We start from the raw sequence: 14,537 nt of genomic DNA on the forward strand, positions 1-14,537 counted from the left end.
AATTAGTTTCGAAATAGTATTGAATTCGTTCACGAATTGAAATAATCGAATTAATATAATAATATTTTTATATTTTTATAATAATTTATATAAAACTCTGGATAACTGTTCGTTTCAATTTCACAATTAGCACTATGTTTAAAATCTCTAGAATAATATTTTCTAACCTTTTTTAAATTTAATAATAACTTCCTTTTATAATATTCAATTTATAATATTTTTTCCTTCCATTTAAAGTAAAACAAATTAGAAAAATTAATATGATTTTTATAATGATTAAAAGTAATACCAAAAAAATATATATTTTATTTTGTAGTTTGATAAACGAAAAAATTAATAATTACGTCACTTAAATTTCTAGGTTGCTGATCTAGGTTATCTAGTGATCTAGATACAATGCTAGGAATTAAAATTTTTAAAATTATAAATAAATAAATTAAAGTATTATTATGTTTTATATATATATATATTAATATAAATATATATTTATATAAATTTATATATTAATAAAATTTATTCGATTAATTTTCTTTAATATAAAAAAAAACTAGTACATTTGAATTTTCTAGTAATAAGTGACTTCTTTTTGAACTAACTGTTTTCTAGTAATTAAAGATCGAAGTTGAAAAGTAACGTATTAAATATATATAGTGAAATATTTGCACATAGTAGTTTAATAAACATGAATAATCGTGTTTTTAAATTATATGTATATTTGCATATTCTGAAATAAGGATCTCTAATTGTTATGCAAGAAAATTTTTTATTCTCTAACTTGTAATTTGTGACTTGTAGAATTTTAATAATATTAGTTTGCAATTGTGCAAGAGTAGCCAATTAATTCGGAACCAATGATACGGTTCAGCAAACCGGTCGATCATAAAAAAGTAATGTATTCGAAATATAGAAAATTAAGTTTTACGAGTAGATGGTTAAAAGTTAAAGTTAACTCAAGTTCTCTTAACACAATCCTTGATTAAAATTCGCGGTATTCCTTCAGCTGGTAGTACAAGAAGCCGACATTTGAAGGTAAGGGCAAAGTTTAAGCTACTTCAGTTAAGCTACCTATTATTCCATAGAAGATGAACCTATCTGAAATTTTCTCGGACTTTGTTAAAACTCTCGCAAAAGAAATTTAAATAGGTATGATCGGAAAGAATATCAAAGTGTAACTTTCACGAACGAATCGTGAATAAAAAATATAGATACGAATTCTTTTAATGACTTATTTAATGTTAAATCTTTGTTTTTCTTAAATATTTTATTCTTGTAATATATATATTTTTTTAAAATATTAAATTTTTATTTTTATATATTTATAAATTTTGAAAATCCATAATTTTATCAAAAAATGACATAATATATTAAAAATTAAGAGCAAAAACTAACCTATTATTATAAGTAGATTGTGAATTTTTATACAATTAAATTTTTATGATTGTTATTTATAATTCTCGTTAATTCAAATTTTATTAAATAAAATATAACAAATATTATAATCTTTAAATAAATTATTACATTTGGAAAAAAAATTAATATATTTAATGTATATATCAAAAATCGAAGTGGATATTATGTGAATATATTTGTATATTTGTATATAGTGAATATTGATTTAATAAATATAAAAAATAATTAATAAAAATAGTGAATAAAATAATTTAAAAAAGTAATTAAATAAAAAAATGTAACGAAATGTGCGTATTGATATATATTAATATGTATGTATTGACATCATATTGAACATATATACAAAAAGAAAACCGAATATATGCAAATTCTTTACTTTTCATATTTCTTAAAAAAATTCATAATGATTATATGTATTGCCATAAAGTTTTATAATATATATATTCAATATATATTAGAATTTGAAAATTATAATTGATTTAGCACAGTCGACAAATTAAAATAAAGAATTTATTCTTCAAATATAATATTCTATATTTTATTCTAATAATGTACTACAATTTGAATATTTTGTATTTTTGCATATTACGTGGATTTTATAGATTTTTGTATTCAAATTTTGCATAAATGCATAAATTTCCGTAGTTTAATTATAAGTACCGAGAATCCGATATTAGACTGAAATGAATCTCTAAAATGACTAGAGAATTTCGAGATTATTGAACATATACAAAATAATAATACAAATCTTACGAATTCAAAAACAATTTCGCATAACAATAATTGTCTAATATTTAATGAATTGATTCTTTATAAGAATATATATTATATTATTATTATATATATAAATAAAAATTATATATATAATATATATATAAAATATATATAAAAAAATTTTATGTATATATATATATATATACATAAAATATATACATAAAATTATATGTACATATATATACATACATAAAATTTTTTTTATTTCTTTTTAATTAATTCTTTTCTTAAATATATACATATATTATTATATTATTATATATATTGTATTATAATAATTTTTATATGATACATCTTATACATTGATATAATATTCTTTATCATAATATATGTATATATATTCAATTATATATAAATTATATCAAATATCAAATATATATAAATACATTCGCATAATTGGACTAACGATCGACAATTGTTTGGATAATAGGAACTCAGCCAGAGTTCAATTAATCAGTCATCACTAAATTTCATTCATACAAACGGAAGTCAATCGTAATTAAATTCACTATCATCTATCGTAATTAAATTCATAATCTTGTTGAAAATATATATATAACTTATAAATAGCATTTATAAATAATATTGCCTATTTAAGTTTGTCTCGTGCACTACTGAGCTATTACTGGTTCGACTATTGGAGGATAATCAAAGCGTAAATAAAAGGCTTTGAAGCAAGGAGTTGGCCACCTTTTTAGAGGCAGCAAAGGGGATGAAATTCACAAAGCCGAGGAAAGCTAGGTTCAATAAGCTCGAGATCCTTATTTCCGGTGAATGAGAAGAAACAGCCAGGTCTTAAAACCTAAGAACTTTTTGTCCATCAGTTTCATCAACCAATTTTCAACAATCGATTATTAATTAATTTAAATTTATTTTTCACATATTGATTACGTGTATAATCAAACGATATTAAAAATATAGAATAAAAAGAAAAAATTGAATAATAAAGTGTAAAACGAACATTATTATTAATTGGTAATCATTATTGATAAGCATTATTATTAATTGATAATTATTCGACATTTATTTTTAATAATCGAATATGAAAATCGAATGAAGAATTTTCGTTAATGATTCGTTATCAATTTTTAACAATTTCAAATGCAAACAAAAATTTTTGCAAAGAAAATAATTATTTGGAATCATTTAAGGAATTAGATCTTGCTACTTGGTTTTAGGGATACTTTGTATATATTTCTGCTTAGCATTGATAGTGGCACAGCTCAAAATCTAAATTAGGGAAGCTTTTTTAAAATTTACATTATTGAAAGTACTAAATACTTTATTAAATATATAATAAAGTACTATATAAAGTACTTTACTAGTATATAAAATACTAAATACTTTATTATATATATATGTATATTATTATATACATTTGAAATTAATTATTATAATTTTTAAAGTTATATAAAAATAAAAATATAATATAAACTTTGTATTGCATTATTGTAATATATGCATTAAAGATGGCAATCATTTCATTCCATAATTTACAGCAATTTTGATTATTTAATTAGATAAATAGCAAAGTTGTCTAATTGCGAAGGATATTAGTTAAATATCCTTGGATTGGATTTTTTTATGAATTAATTTTCTTTAAAGTAATAGCTATTTTAACTTATACGAAGTTGTAATATATCGTAAAATCTTCCTGTTCACTCTTTCATAGGATAATTCTGGAAAAAATTTGATCTCTGTAGAAAAGATGAACCACTTAACTTTTTAAATAGCTGTTAGATATTAAGATTGTTAGCACAGTTTAGTTTAATATATTGCATCAAATAAACATTCATTCAATTATGTCACTTTCATTTAACAAATAAATATTTTATCATTTCTATTTGAATTTAGATGTAAAAGGTTTTTGCTAATTTCTTATTTATGAAAAGTAAAAGTAGACATAATTTTTATTCTTTATTGCTTGACAGTACTTTCTAGTAGCATTTAATTATCTTTATATAACGTTATATTGAAATACTGTCAAGTCATGAGTTAGATACTTTTAGAAATCGAATGAAATTTATATTTATTATACTTTTTTGAAAATTTTTGACATATTTTAATATAATAACAAAACAAAGAAATTATAAAATATTTAGCTTCATAAAATAAGACTAATATTATAATTCAGAATTTAAAGAATTAATAAATTTTACATAATATATCAATTTAAAATTATTTCTAATGATTTCTAATAATAAAATTTATTAAATAATTATTTTATGAAACTTATAAAATCAGTTCATTTGATTTTTAAAAATAAAATAATTGCATCAAATAAGAAAATTAGTTTGATTATTATTTTTGAATAAATAACATATATAAAATCAAGTTTTAATTTTACGATCTCTATTAACTCTAAGCATCAATCAATTTTTAAAAAAATTCTTTCTTTTTATGTGTTATTATACAATATATTATACAATATATTATATTACAATATATTATATCATAAAACTAAATATGTCATAATACTCAACAGTTCTTTCCTTTCTTGCCATGCTTCTCAACATTTTTAAACTTGTTGCCAATTGATCAAAATTTGGATTTACAAATAATTTTTGTTTTCAAAATAAAAACACAGTACAAATTTACATAAATATATCTTTCATTGTTTAAATTTAGATAAAGAATAGTGGAATTTCATTGAATATATACATATGTATATTAAAATTTTTACAAATTGGAAAAAATTTTCACACAAATCTCGTAAATCTCGAAATTTTCCGACACAGATTTTCGAGTCAATGCGGTCCGTGTGAAATTGAATCACAAAACTTCGTAACCCTTTGCCTCGCGACAAGAACTTTAATATCCTAACGTAGTAACTTCGATATCGCGCCTCGCCACGTTGATGCCTCCCATCGACCTGAATTTAAACTCCAGAAGTACGTTCGTAACTTGCTTTCCGATTTTTACAAGAAGTTTTTTCCGAATTTTTAGGAAATTGACATATCATATGATGTGCTTATACATATATATTTATTTTCTTTTATTTGATTGATTGATATTTTATTTTGATTTTTTATTTTGATCAATCAGAAAGAGAAACTTTTTAGTCGCTTTTTAATTAAAAACATTATTTTTAAACAATAAATAAAAAATTTTTTGATAATCAGTTTAAATTCTAAATTTAAATAATTATTAGAAATTATTCAAAATTTTCTGACAGATTTTAAATAATAATAAAAAATTTTAAATAATTTTGAAGATAATAATAGTATTGAATCTATGATTTAATAAATAGTAAATAAAAAATTTTTAAATATATTAATGGTGATTAAATTGTGATTTATGAGTATGAATAATCATAAACTATACTATAACACACACTCATTGTAGATTGTATATCTATAAATTTATCTCATATTCTGTGGTTTAAATCACAGTATATGGATTAGTTAGACCATTGTTGAACCATTGTTATAATTTTCTATATGGTTACTCTTCAGAAAAGAATTACACATTTTTATTATATTTAAGCATTGTTAATGTAATAGCATGATTCATTTTAATACCTATAATATCATCAATTTCAAAATCCTATCATTCATGACAAAAGAAAAATATTAATCAATACATTAATAATAATTAAAAATAATTGAAGTAATCATATCAATTACTTCACCTTATATTTAACGGTTAAATAACAAATTCACTTATGAAAAGTTCCAAAGAAACGTTTCATTTATATCTATAACGAGATCCATTTCTATTTCTTACTTTCAATGGAATTTATTTCCTGAGTTCCTTATAAAGAAGCTTACGTGTTAATCTCGTGTGATTAATTGTTAGGTAGGAATTTGGTTTGTGGTCAATTAATTTTATAAATTGCAAAAGAGGGTGCAATAGGTTGCATTGATGCACCATGGTAGTTAATGCTCGCGTAAATGTATAGCTGCACGATCTAGGCCACAATAGACATCAAAACAAGATTACCGATGCTGCTGCGCTCACGGTCCATTAGCTTCGATTGAATTACACTCGCCCCTTGTACAATGAAAATTCAAGTTCCATCTTGGCCACTACATGGAATGAGAAAAGTCGTAATTGTTGTAATTCCTTATAACAAATAATCGACAAACGATTGATAAAAATGAAAGTGTTTTTAATCTAGATCTAGTAGCTGCAATCGGATCTATGAGATAGATAGAAAAAATTTTTCAAAGTAATAGAGATGGAAAAAATAAATTTTTGAAATGGATAAAGAGAAATAAAAGTATTTTTTCTAATGATATAAAATTTTACAAATACAACTATTTTTTTGCAGAGAATATGTAATGTAAGGAAATAATATTTTAAATACATATTTTAATAACTTAATTTATAGATTTTATTTTATTATATATTTTATTATTATACATAATATATACATGTTTTCATAATTAAATGAAATAGTATTTTCAAACAGATTTGGATCATGGAAATGTCTTAATTTTTAATATTTTTTTCTCAAGCTATTTCAAATTTTCTTCAGTTTTATCAAATAATCACGAGATAATCAGATTAAATTTATTTCTCATATATTTTGGAAAGTTATGAAATATCTCTATGTAAAATTTGGATTAAAACTATTAACCGGTTCGTTAAATATTAAAGTATAACAGAATGTCAAAACTACTTAATTGAAAGATAAATTTGTTCGAATAAATGATTTTTCGGACAATTAATCTGAAAAGACCGAATTTGTGCATATATGCACATGAATTAACTACAAATTAAACAATTTTTAATTACAATAAATGTTGTAGTATAACAATAAAATTATTGTTATCTAATTTATATTCAATTCAATATTTTTTTTAATAAATTTAATTTACTACTATTTAATTTATTATTTATTATTGTGTTTAATTTTTGTTTTAAATTCTAATTGTCTTAATCTATTATTTTTAATATTATTGTTTATTTTTATTATTATTGAATATAAACTTTTCAATATTATATTTTATCACTAAATTATGTAAAATATCGTATAAAACATTTTTAAATGTTCAATAATATTTAATTTATCTCTTCTATTTATTATTTTTTCTTTTATAACACTATAAATTTATACATAAGCACTCATATACATAAAACTCAATCGAAATATCATATTCGAAGCATGTAAAGTGCATATCCTAAAATTTAAATATTTTTAGACATCCAGTTTCAGAACAGAATTTTACATTTTATTCTGGTTGTTATCCAAATAAAACGTTTTTATTTTTTATATAAAATAATAAAATTACAAAACAAACTTATTTATTTTATTCAGATGTCTCCATTCTTATGTATAAAAATATTAATAATATTTATATTTTATTTTTAAACATAGTTGCCTGCAACTATAAAATTTATCGATAAGATAATAAAATTAAAGAAGAATAATCTACTTTAATTTAAATATCTTTATCCTCATATAAAAATAGCAATGACTTTTAAGCTAAACACAATTTATTACTAAAAAATATTGGTAAAAATACTCAATTTATTGGTATTCTTATATAAAAATAAAGATCTAAATAAAAATAAGCAATTGTTTTAATTTTATCATTTAAATAAAATTTCAAATTATAAATATTTACTTAAAGATAACAATATTTAAATCGATCGAATATTCACAGCTTCAATTTAATTTTGAAATCCCAAGCAAGGTATTTTATTTGATTTCCTCGCAAATTGATTTTTCATTTTTTCAAATAACATTTCTTTTTTACGTTAAATCACGTTAAAAATATTTAATAAAATCGATCATTATTATTCATAATATACTTTTGAATATTCCGAATATCCTTAAAATATTAAACTGTAAAAAAATCTAATAATCGCTTTAAATAGAATAATCTGTACACCGAAATTTGGAAACCTTAAGACTTAATTAAATTTCAAGAGACGAAAAATAAAATAAAATATAAACGAAAAATTTATTTTTTTCTGTTTATAAATCCATTTTCCTTGAAAAGAAGCGTTTAATTCGTAAGATTTCGATCATAAATAAAAGGAATTTTACTACCTCTGTCTATCGACCACGTTCCCTCTATCCGCAAACTTTCAACGATGCCCGCTATTTGAGAACGATCCCGTGATACGAATTAAGCGGACCGTTGAAATTACTCCATCTGACAAGACGTGAAATACAGTTGGTGAACGTTTCCTCGATATCGATACGTCCGCCAACCGAAATTTCCAGGCCGACATTGCGCAATTGAACAGTGTCGCCATCCGCAAATCTACAACAACGCATCACCTTCACCCATAAATCACAATCTAATCGACATTTTAACCGCAACTACGTTTCACGAGCATGCAATGTGTAACGTTTCGTTGAATAATTCCGCCTATGCTCGCGAATGTTTCGAACACTTCACCTGTGGAACAGGGATTATCAAAGGGCATGTGTCACGTTGCCACCATGATAAACGGATAAATAGGTTTCAGATTTGCATCGTAGTTGATTGGAAACAGGGACAAATAATCAGAGTTAATTTTTCTTTCTTTTCCCTGGTTTGAAGTGGATTTCCTCGTATCTTGGAATTAAATGAGGCAAATAAGTGAAGGAGAAATTGGAATCGGATATTAGATTGTTTATTAAGTAAATTTTGAGAGAGAAAATCAAATTTTATTTCTATACAGGGTGCTTGTTTTATCTATAGGAAAATATCTTTGAATGAAATATATTATGCAGCATTGATACTTTTTTATAAATTGATATATATATAAAGGTCGTATAAAAGTTAGATTTAATTTTTCTTTAATTAATACAGCTCGTTATTTCTTGTAAAAAAAAAGATTGAAAAATCTTTGAAGTTTATGAAATAATGTGAAGACAAAGAGAACATGAATGAAAGTAAAGTCTTTCTCATATGAAAAGTTCTATTTTAAACTTAGAATACCTCCTAAATTAATAATTTTGATAAATAGTTTATTATTTTTTTGAGGGAAATAAAGAGTTGCAAGAATTTGGTATATTATAAATTATATAATTCCATTTAAAAAAAAACAAAATTTATCTTTATGATCTTTATAGATTTATATGATCTTTGTATATATAGAAAAATTATTAATACTGCAAACTATTAATCCATTTTCTTATAACAAACTTTTACAAGAACTATATTTAAATAAAACAAACATCTTGTATACATATAATCGTTTGGAATTCAAGTGATAAAAAATAAATACAAGAAAATGTTTCTTACACTTTCTTTGTATTCCAATTGATTTACTATTTTGCAGGAAAATATGTCAAAGAATTGTACAGAGTAAAGAATGATTTAAACATATTGAATGTTATATATATAGAAAAAGATAAAGAAAATGTTCGTATGAATGTAACAGATGGAATAAATCATTTAATGACGCGATGTTTTAGTGATGATTTAGTTTTTGAATAATTTAAAGATATTTTTTTATTTTTCTCCTACATTTTTCTTCATTTACATTAATTAAGATTCATAAAGAATTATTTATTTTTTTGTCTTCTAATTTATTTTCTGGATGAATTATTAGAAAATAAAAGAAATATATATTTGACATTTATTAGAAATTATAAACTTTCAATAATAAATATTTATTTATTCTTAATTTTCATAATATATTTAATATTTTTAGCATTCGTATTTTTTTTTAATATAATACAATAATCTCTATTATCTCTAGCTTCTGATGAATAATTTCTGATTTATTAGTTCTATTTCCTAATATTTTTTATAAGGAAAATAAATAAATATTAAATAGTAAGTATTTATTGAAATAATAATTTATATAGATAAATGATTTAAATTTTATCTTAAAAATAATAATGTAATTATGTTTCTTATTTAAGTTTCTTTCTTAATTTTTAAAAAATTGTATTATATTAATGATTGTATCTTAATCAAAGGAGAGATATGATAACTGCATTTTTTAAAATATTTTTTGCACTGCTATTTCATCTGAAACACGAATATTATTTCTACAATAGTAGAAATGTCTATTGAAGATCTTCACATAGAAAACTCAATATAATATGAAGAATTGATACATATATTACATATACATATCGAATATTCAGTTTTAGCGCTGTCAAAACGTACAACAAATCTTGCTTTGATGTTTTATTTATATAGAAAAGTTTTTAAAATCCCTTTTTCATTCATCAACTTTATGGATTCAATTTTAAGCAAAAATATTAGAAAGCAGAGAATATAACAGTTGACAATCTTTGTATCCAATTTTTCCATGTTTGAAATATAAGATACAAAAATATTCCGAAATGAAAGAGTTGAAGTCACACAGTTCATTGTAGCGCTTTCGTTTCATATAACTGCTAAGCTCGTTTACATCGTGCATTCAAATATTCCTTCCGTTCCTGACCTGACTGTCGCTCTGCGACCCACAACCTCTCCGCGTTCGAAAATTACGTTGAAATACAATGCATTCCTACGAGTTGTATGCTCTTAGATATCTCGAGTTTGCGAACAATTTTCAAATACTGCACGGTCATGTTTACGAAAATACCTAGACAAATTTTCCATACTATATAATGCATAAAAATTGAAATGTTGCTTTAAAATTTTTTTTTTATTAATTAATTAACGTGTTGATTGAAATCTTTTGTTTGATAATATAAAAAATAATATAAAAAAAAAAATAAATTAATTAAAAAAATAAAATATATAAAAATAAAAAATGAAATATTATTTTGAGATGTATCTCTTATTTGCAATTATTAAAAGAAATTTTTATTAGATTATAATTAAAATTGATATGTATTTAAAAACAATAAAAATAAATTTTATTGATTTCTTTAAATAAATAAATATTTCTGTAAATAAGTAAAGAAATTATTTCATCTTTTATTATTTTATTATTTCTTATTACTTTTTATATTTTACTTTATCGATAGATATATCTCGTTTCAATTCTAGCCAATAGATGTCGTTCGTATCTCATTAAAGTAAATGGTAGGATAAAATATTGTGAATACATTCGTGAATTTTAATACTAAATATTTGTTATTGTGCAGATATTTCAATTTTAACAACAAATTTTAATTAATAATTATAATTTTATAATATTATTATATTAATAATAATAATTGTCGTTGTGCGATCATTGTTATCAAACGTTACTTTAAAAAATAGTGTTACTTCATTTAACATAACCTAATATTTATACGTATTAAATTATTAAATTTATAAAAAATGACAAATCATTTAAATGTTTTGTTAACATTTGTACGTGGTCATCGAACTTTTCCAAAAGCGTGGAATAAGGATGTTGTCAAATATGATTTAATAAAATATCTTCCATGGTAACAAACAAAATTCTTTAATTTATATTTATAAATTTTTTATTATAAAGAAATTTCTATTTCAGTAAAAAGGATCATGTAGATCCTCCAATTACACCATCAAAAATTTTAATGGTTTATAGAGTAAAACCTTTTAAAGGCAATCCTTATTGGGAAAAAAAGACATTAAAAATTTTAGGATTCGATAAAGATGAAAAAGTTAATATTAAATTAATTTTTAAAATTAATTTTTTTACTTACTATTATTATCATGTTCTATATAAAAATTATTTTTTTCAGAAAAATTATCCAGTATTTGTAAAGAATACACCTGAAATGTGTAGTTTGCTTTGGTCAGTAAAACATTTAATAAAAATTGTCCCAGTAAAATTACCAAAAAATCTACCAAATACTATCGATGATTATAGAGAATATTATATACATGATAATGGAACAATTCATTTTGGTGCAAAAATTAATCCTGAACGTTATCAAGCTACAATAGATTATCAAAATTCTATAAAAGTATTAAAAACCAATACTATTAAAGAAAAACTTAGACTTTTGTGGTTAAATGGAAGTCTTATGTAATGTAAAAAGTATTAGAAATATATTATAAATATATATATATATATACATAAGATGTTATTTGCATTTATTATGTAATCATATCAATAGGAAATAATTAAATAGTCATTGAACAAATAATATACTTTATTTTGTATATTGATTACAGCCAGTTGGCCATGTTACAACCTACCAACAGTAATGTTAAAATTTCAATTTTTTTTTTCTTTTTTTTTTACAATTTCTCTTTGTTTCGTATGTTCGAATAAGATCTATGGTGGAAGATGAGTGCCGCTTTGCGTCAGTCGTGCGGACCTACTGAAATATAGTGTTCCAAAAAATGAAACAAACCTCATCTAAATTGTAATGAGTGAGACTAGATTGACGAGCAGTCTTACGCTGTAAACGAAATATCGTATCTCAAAAACATTCCACTAGACCGTTTTAAATTTCTCGGAAAAAAACCTTTCGATTAAAAATCTGACAAGCACGCTACAATACAGAATGCAACAATTGCATTCTGGAATTTTTTATTCAACTAACCATTTCCGACGAAAGTACTTCCGCATTTTTAAAATCGTTTACAAGACGAAGAAATAGTCTAAACTCGAAATTGTAAACCTAACTTTTTTTTATCGTTATGCTAGATCCTATGAAAACAAGTCTGAACTTGTACGTGCTTAAATAGAATTCAAAAAACTTTGATAACTCGAATACTGGAAATTCTAATAACAAAGAAACCGGCCCTTGTTTTTCTATTGTTTCTTTTTTCTGTTTTGACTGTTCTCCGAGAATCTAACCTCTCTCTTGCATTTAAGAAGAATTTGTTCGTCTTCGACTTCGAAGCTTCCAAAATCGTCTATCTCTGGATGTATGATGAATAGAAATAGTGTTTTGTGCTTTGGATCCTTTCTCGGGCATGTACATTCTCAGTAATCTCGCTGCACGTTCTTCTTGCGATCTGTCCGCAGCTTTTCCGCTCAGAAAGCTAAGCAGCTTCATACTGCGTCGTTTTATTCTCAATCTATTTAAAAAATTTTTTTCCGTCGTTCTTGAGGGACTATTGTCGTTCTGATCATCCGAATCCTCCTCAAGTTTGTTTGATTTTCTACGAAAAAATTCCATACGTTTTCTTCTCTCGTGTTGTGTATCATTTCTTCTGTACCGACGACTCCTTGTGTCTCCGAGTTCTGTCGATAAATATCCTTCTCTCTTGTTCGCTTGTTCAGCATCTCTATTTTCTCTAGTCTCTTCTGCTCTTCGCGCGACTGATTCGAGCTCTTTCAAACGTTCTGCTTCCTTCGAGATTTTTAAACTATCCGATGTCTCGTTCGTGCAAGTATCCTCAACGTCCGACAATTTTCTGTGAAGATTAACTATCTTTCTGCGAAATTCTTCATCCTCCTGGCTCAATCTGGCGAAGATTCGATCCCTTTCATTTCCATCGGAACTCGAGCCGACGTTTTTGGACGTCGCCGATTGAAACCGCTGTCACCACCATCCGACTTGATCCTTCGCACTTCCAGACGTATCCTCTTCCTCTGGAAGAGGTTCCAATCTCTGTCTGCCAAGGAAACACCTCAACGAGCTGAGACTTCCACTGCCGAGCAACTGATCCATGTTCAGCTCGGACAGATTGCAGTCCTCGTTTTCGGATTCTTGATCGGCGTCATCGTCCACAGATAGGTTAAGGCCGTAGTTATCTTCGCCAAAAGTAACCACGTTGCCTGCACCAACTGGCGGCGGCTAGGGAAGTCAGGCACAGTTCGGGCTAGTGATTCTTTGCAAACAAAGGGCAAGCATTATCATGCAGATGCGTGCGAAGCTTATCAACTAGATTATCTGTTATGCAAATTATATTATTTGCTATATTTTATTTTTTTTTCATATATATATACGAATAAAACATTAGATGTAAAAATTTCGAAGCAAGATTTAAAGAAAATGTAAAACGAACTTGTCCACAAGTCATTTGACAATAATTTTCGGGATATAAATAAATGAATATTAAAATTATAATATGATTGGAACTAAATAATCTAATTAATTTATATTAAAAAAATATTATTTAATATTATAATCTAGATATAAATAGAATAATTTAAATATATAATATAATTTGTTATCGAGATATAAAAAATAGATATTATATATATACATTACAATTTTAATTCAGTATATGTAAATTGTAAAAAAGTTTTTTTAATTTGAAGAAAAATATAATTTATCATCATGTTAAATATTTTTATTTTTTCAAATTTTATAAGATTTATAATTAGATGGAAAAGAAAATCTTTAAGACACATATATATTTAAAAAATACTTAGATATTTATGATTGCGATATTAAACAATTTATAATATTAATTATTAATAGATTAATAAACAGATATCTGGTGACTTATGGATAAAGATATAAAGATAAATAGATTATCTTTTAATTTTATTATAGATTGTATTATATAAAATTGCCATTTTTGTAAATTATGAAAACATTTTTATAATATTTTTAAAATAAAAATATA

General features: G+C 23.7%; 2 protein-coding genes across 4 annotated transcripts in view; one reads left to right on the forward strand and one right to left on the reverse strand.

The window, feature by feature from the left end:
* The first annotated feature begins 11,065 nt into the window (after nucleotides 1–11,065).
* On the forward strand, nucleotides 11,066–12,154 carry LOC107992517 (large ribosomal subunit protein uL30m). The gene is made up of 3 exons (XM_017048451.3): nucleotides 11,066–11,467; nucleotides 11,533–11,665; nucleotides 11,747–12,154. The coding sequence occupies exons 1-3, from the start codon at nucleotides 11,358–11,360 to the stop codon at nucleotides 12,035–12,037; spliced, it is 534 nt and encodes a 177-aa protein (XP_016903940.1). The 5' UTR covers nucleotides 11,066–11,357; the 3' UTR covers nucleotides 12,038–12,154.
* The window catches only part of LOC107992516 (uncharacterized), a 51,270-nt gene continuing 48,875 nt past the window's right edge, over nucleotides 12,143–14,537 (reverse strand). For all 3 annotated transcript variants that reach the window (XM_062073355.1, XM_062073356.1, XM_028664168.2), the window contains exon 16: nucleotides 12,143–13,759. In XM_062073355.1, the coding sequence (XP_061929339.1) occupies nucleotides 13,505–13,759 (255 nt within the window). In that variant the 3' untranslated portion in view covers nucleotides 12,143–13,504. The remainder of the gene's footprint in view (nucleotides 13,760–14,537) is intronic.

This window comes from Apis cerana, linkage group LG3 (assembly GCF_029169275.1).
Source record: "Apis cerana isolate GH-2021 linkage group LG3, AcerK_1.0, whole genome shotgun sequence".
Taxonomy (NCBI): domain Eukaryota; kingdom Metazoa; phylum Arthropoda; class Insecta; order Hymenoptera; family Apidae; genus Apis; species Apis cerana.

What these genes read in the sequence shown, in the direction of transcription:
- LOC107992517 (XM_017048451.3), top strand. Translation starts at nt 11,358, where the DNA reads ATGACAAATCATTTAAATGTTTTGTTAACATTTGTACGTGGTCATCGA. An exon ending in TTAATAAAATATCTTCCATG is followed by an intron (nt 11,468 to 11,532) that starts GTAACAAACAAA and finishes TTTCTATTTCAG; the next exon opens with TAAAAAGGATCATGTAGATC. An exon ending in GATTCGATAAAGATGAAAAA is followed by an intron (nt 11,666 to 11,746) that starts GTTAATATTAAA and finishes TATTTTTTTCAG; the next exon opens with AAAAATTATCCAGTATTTGT.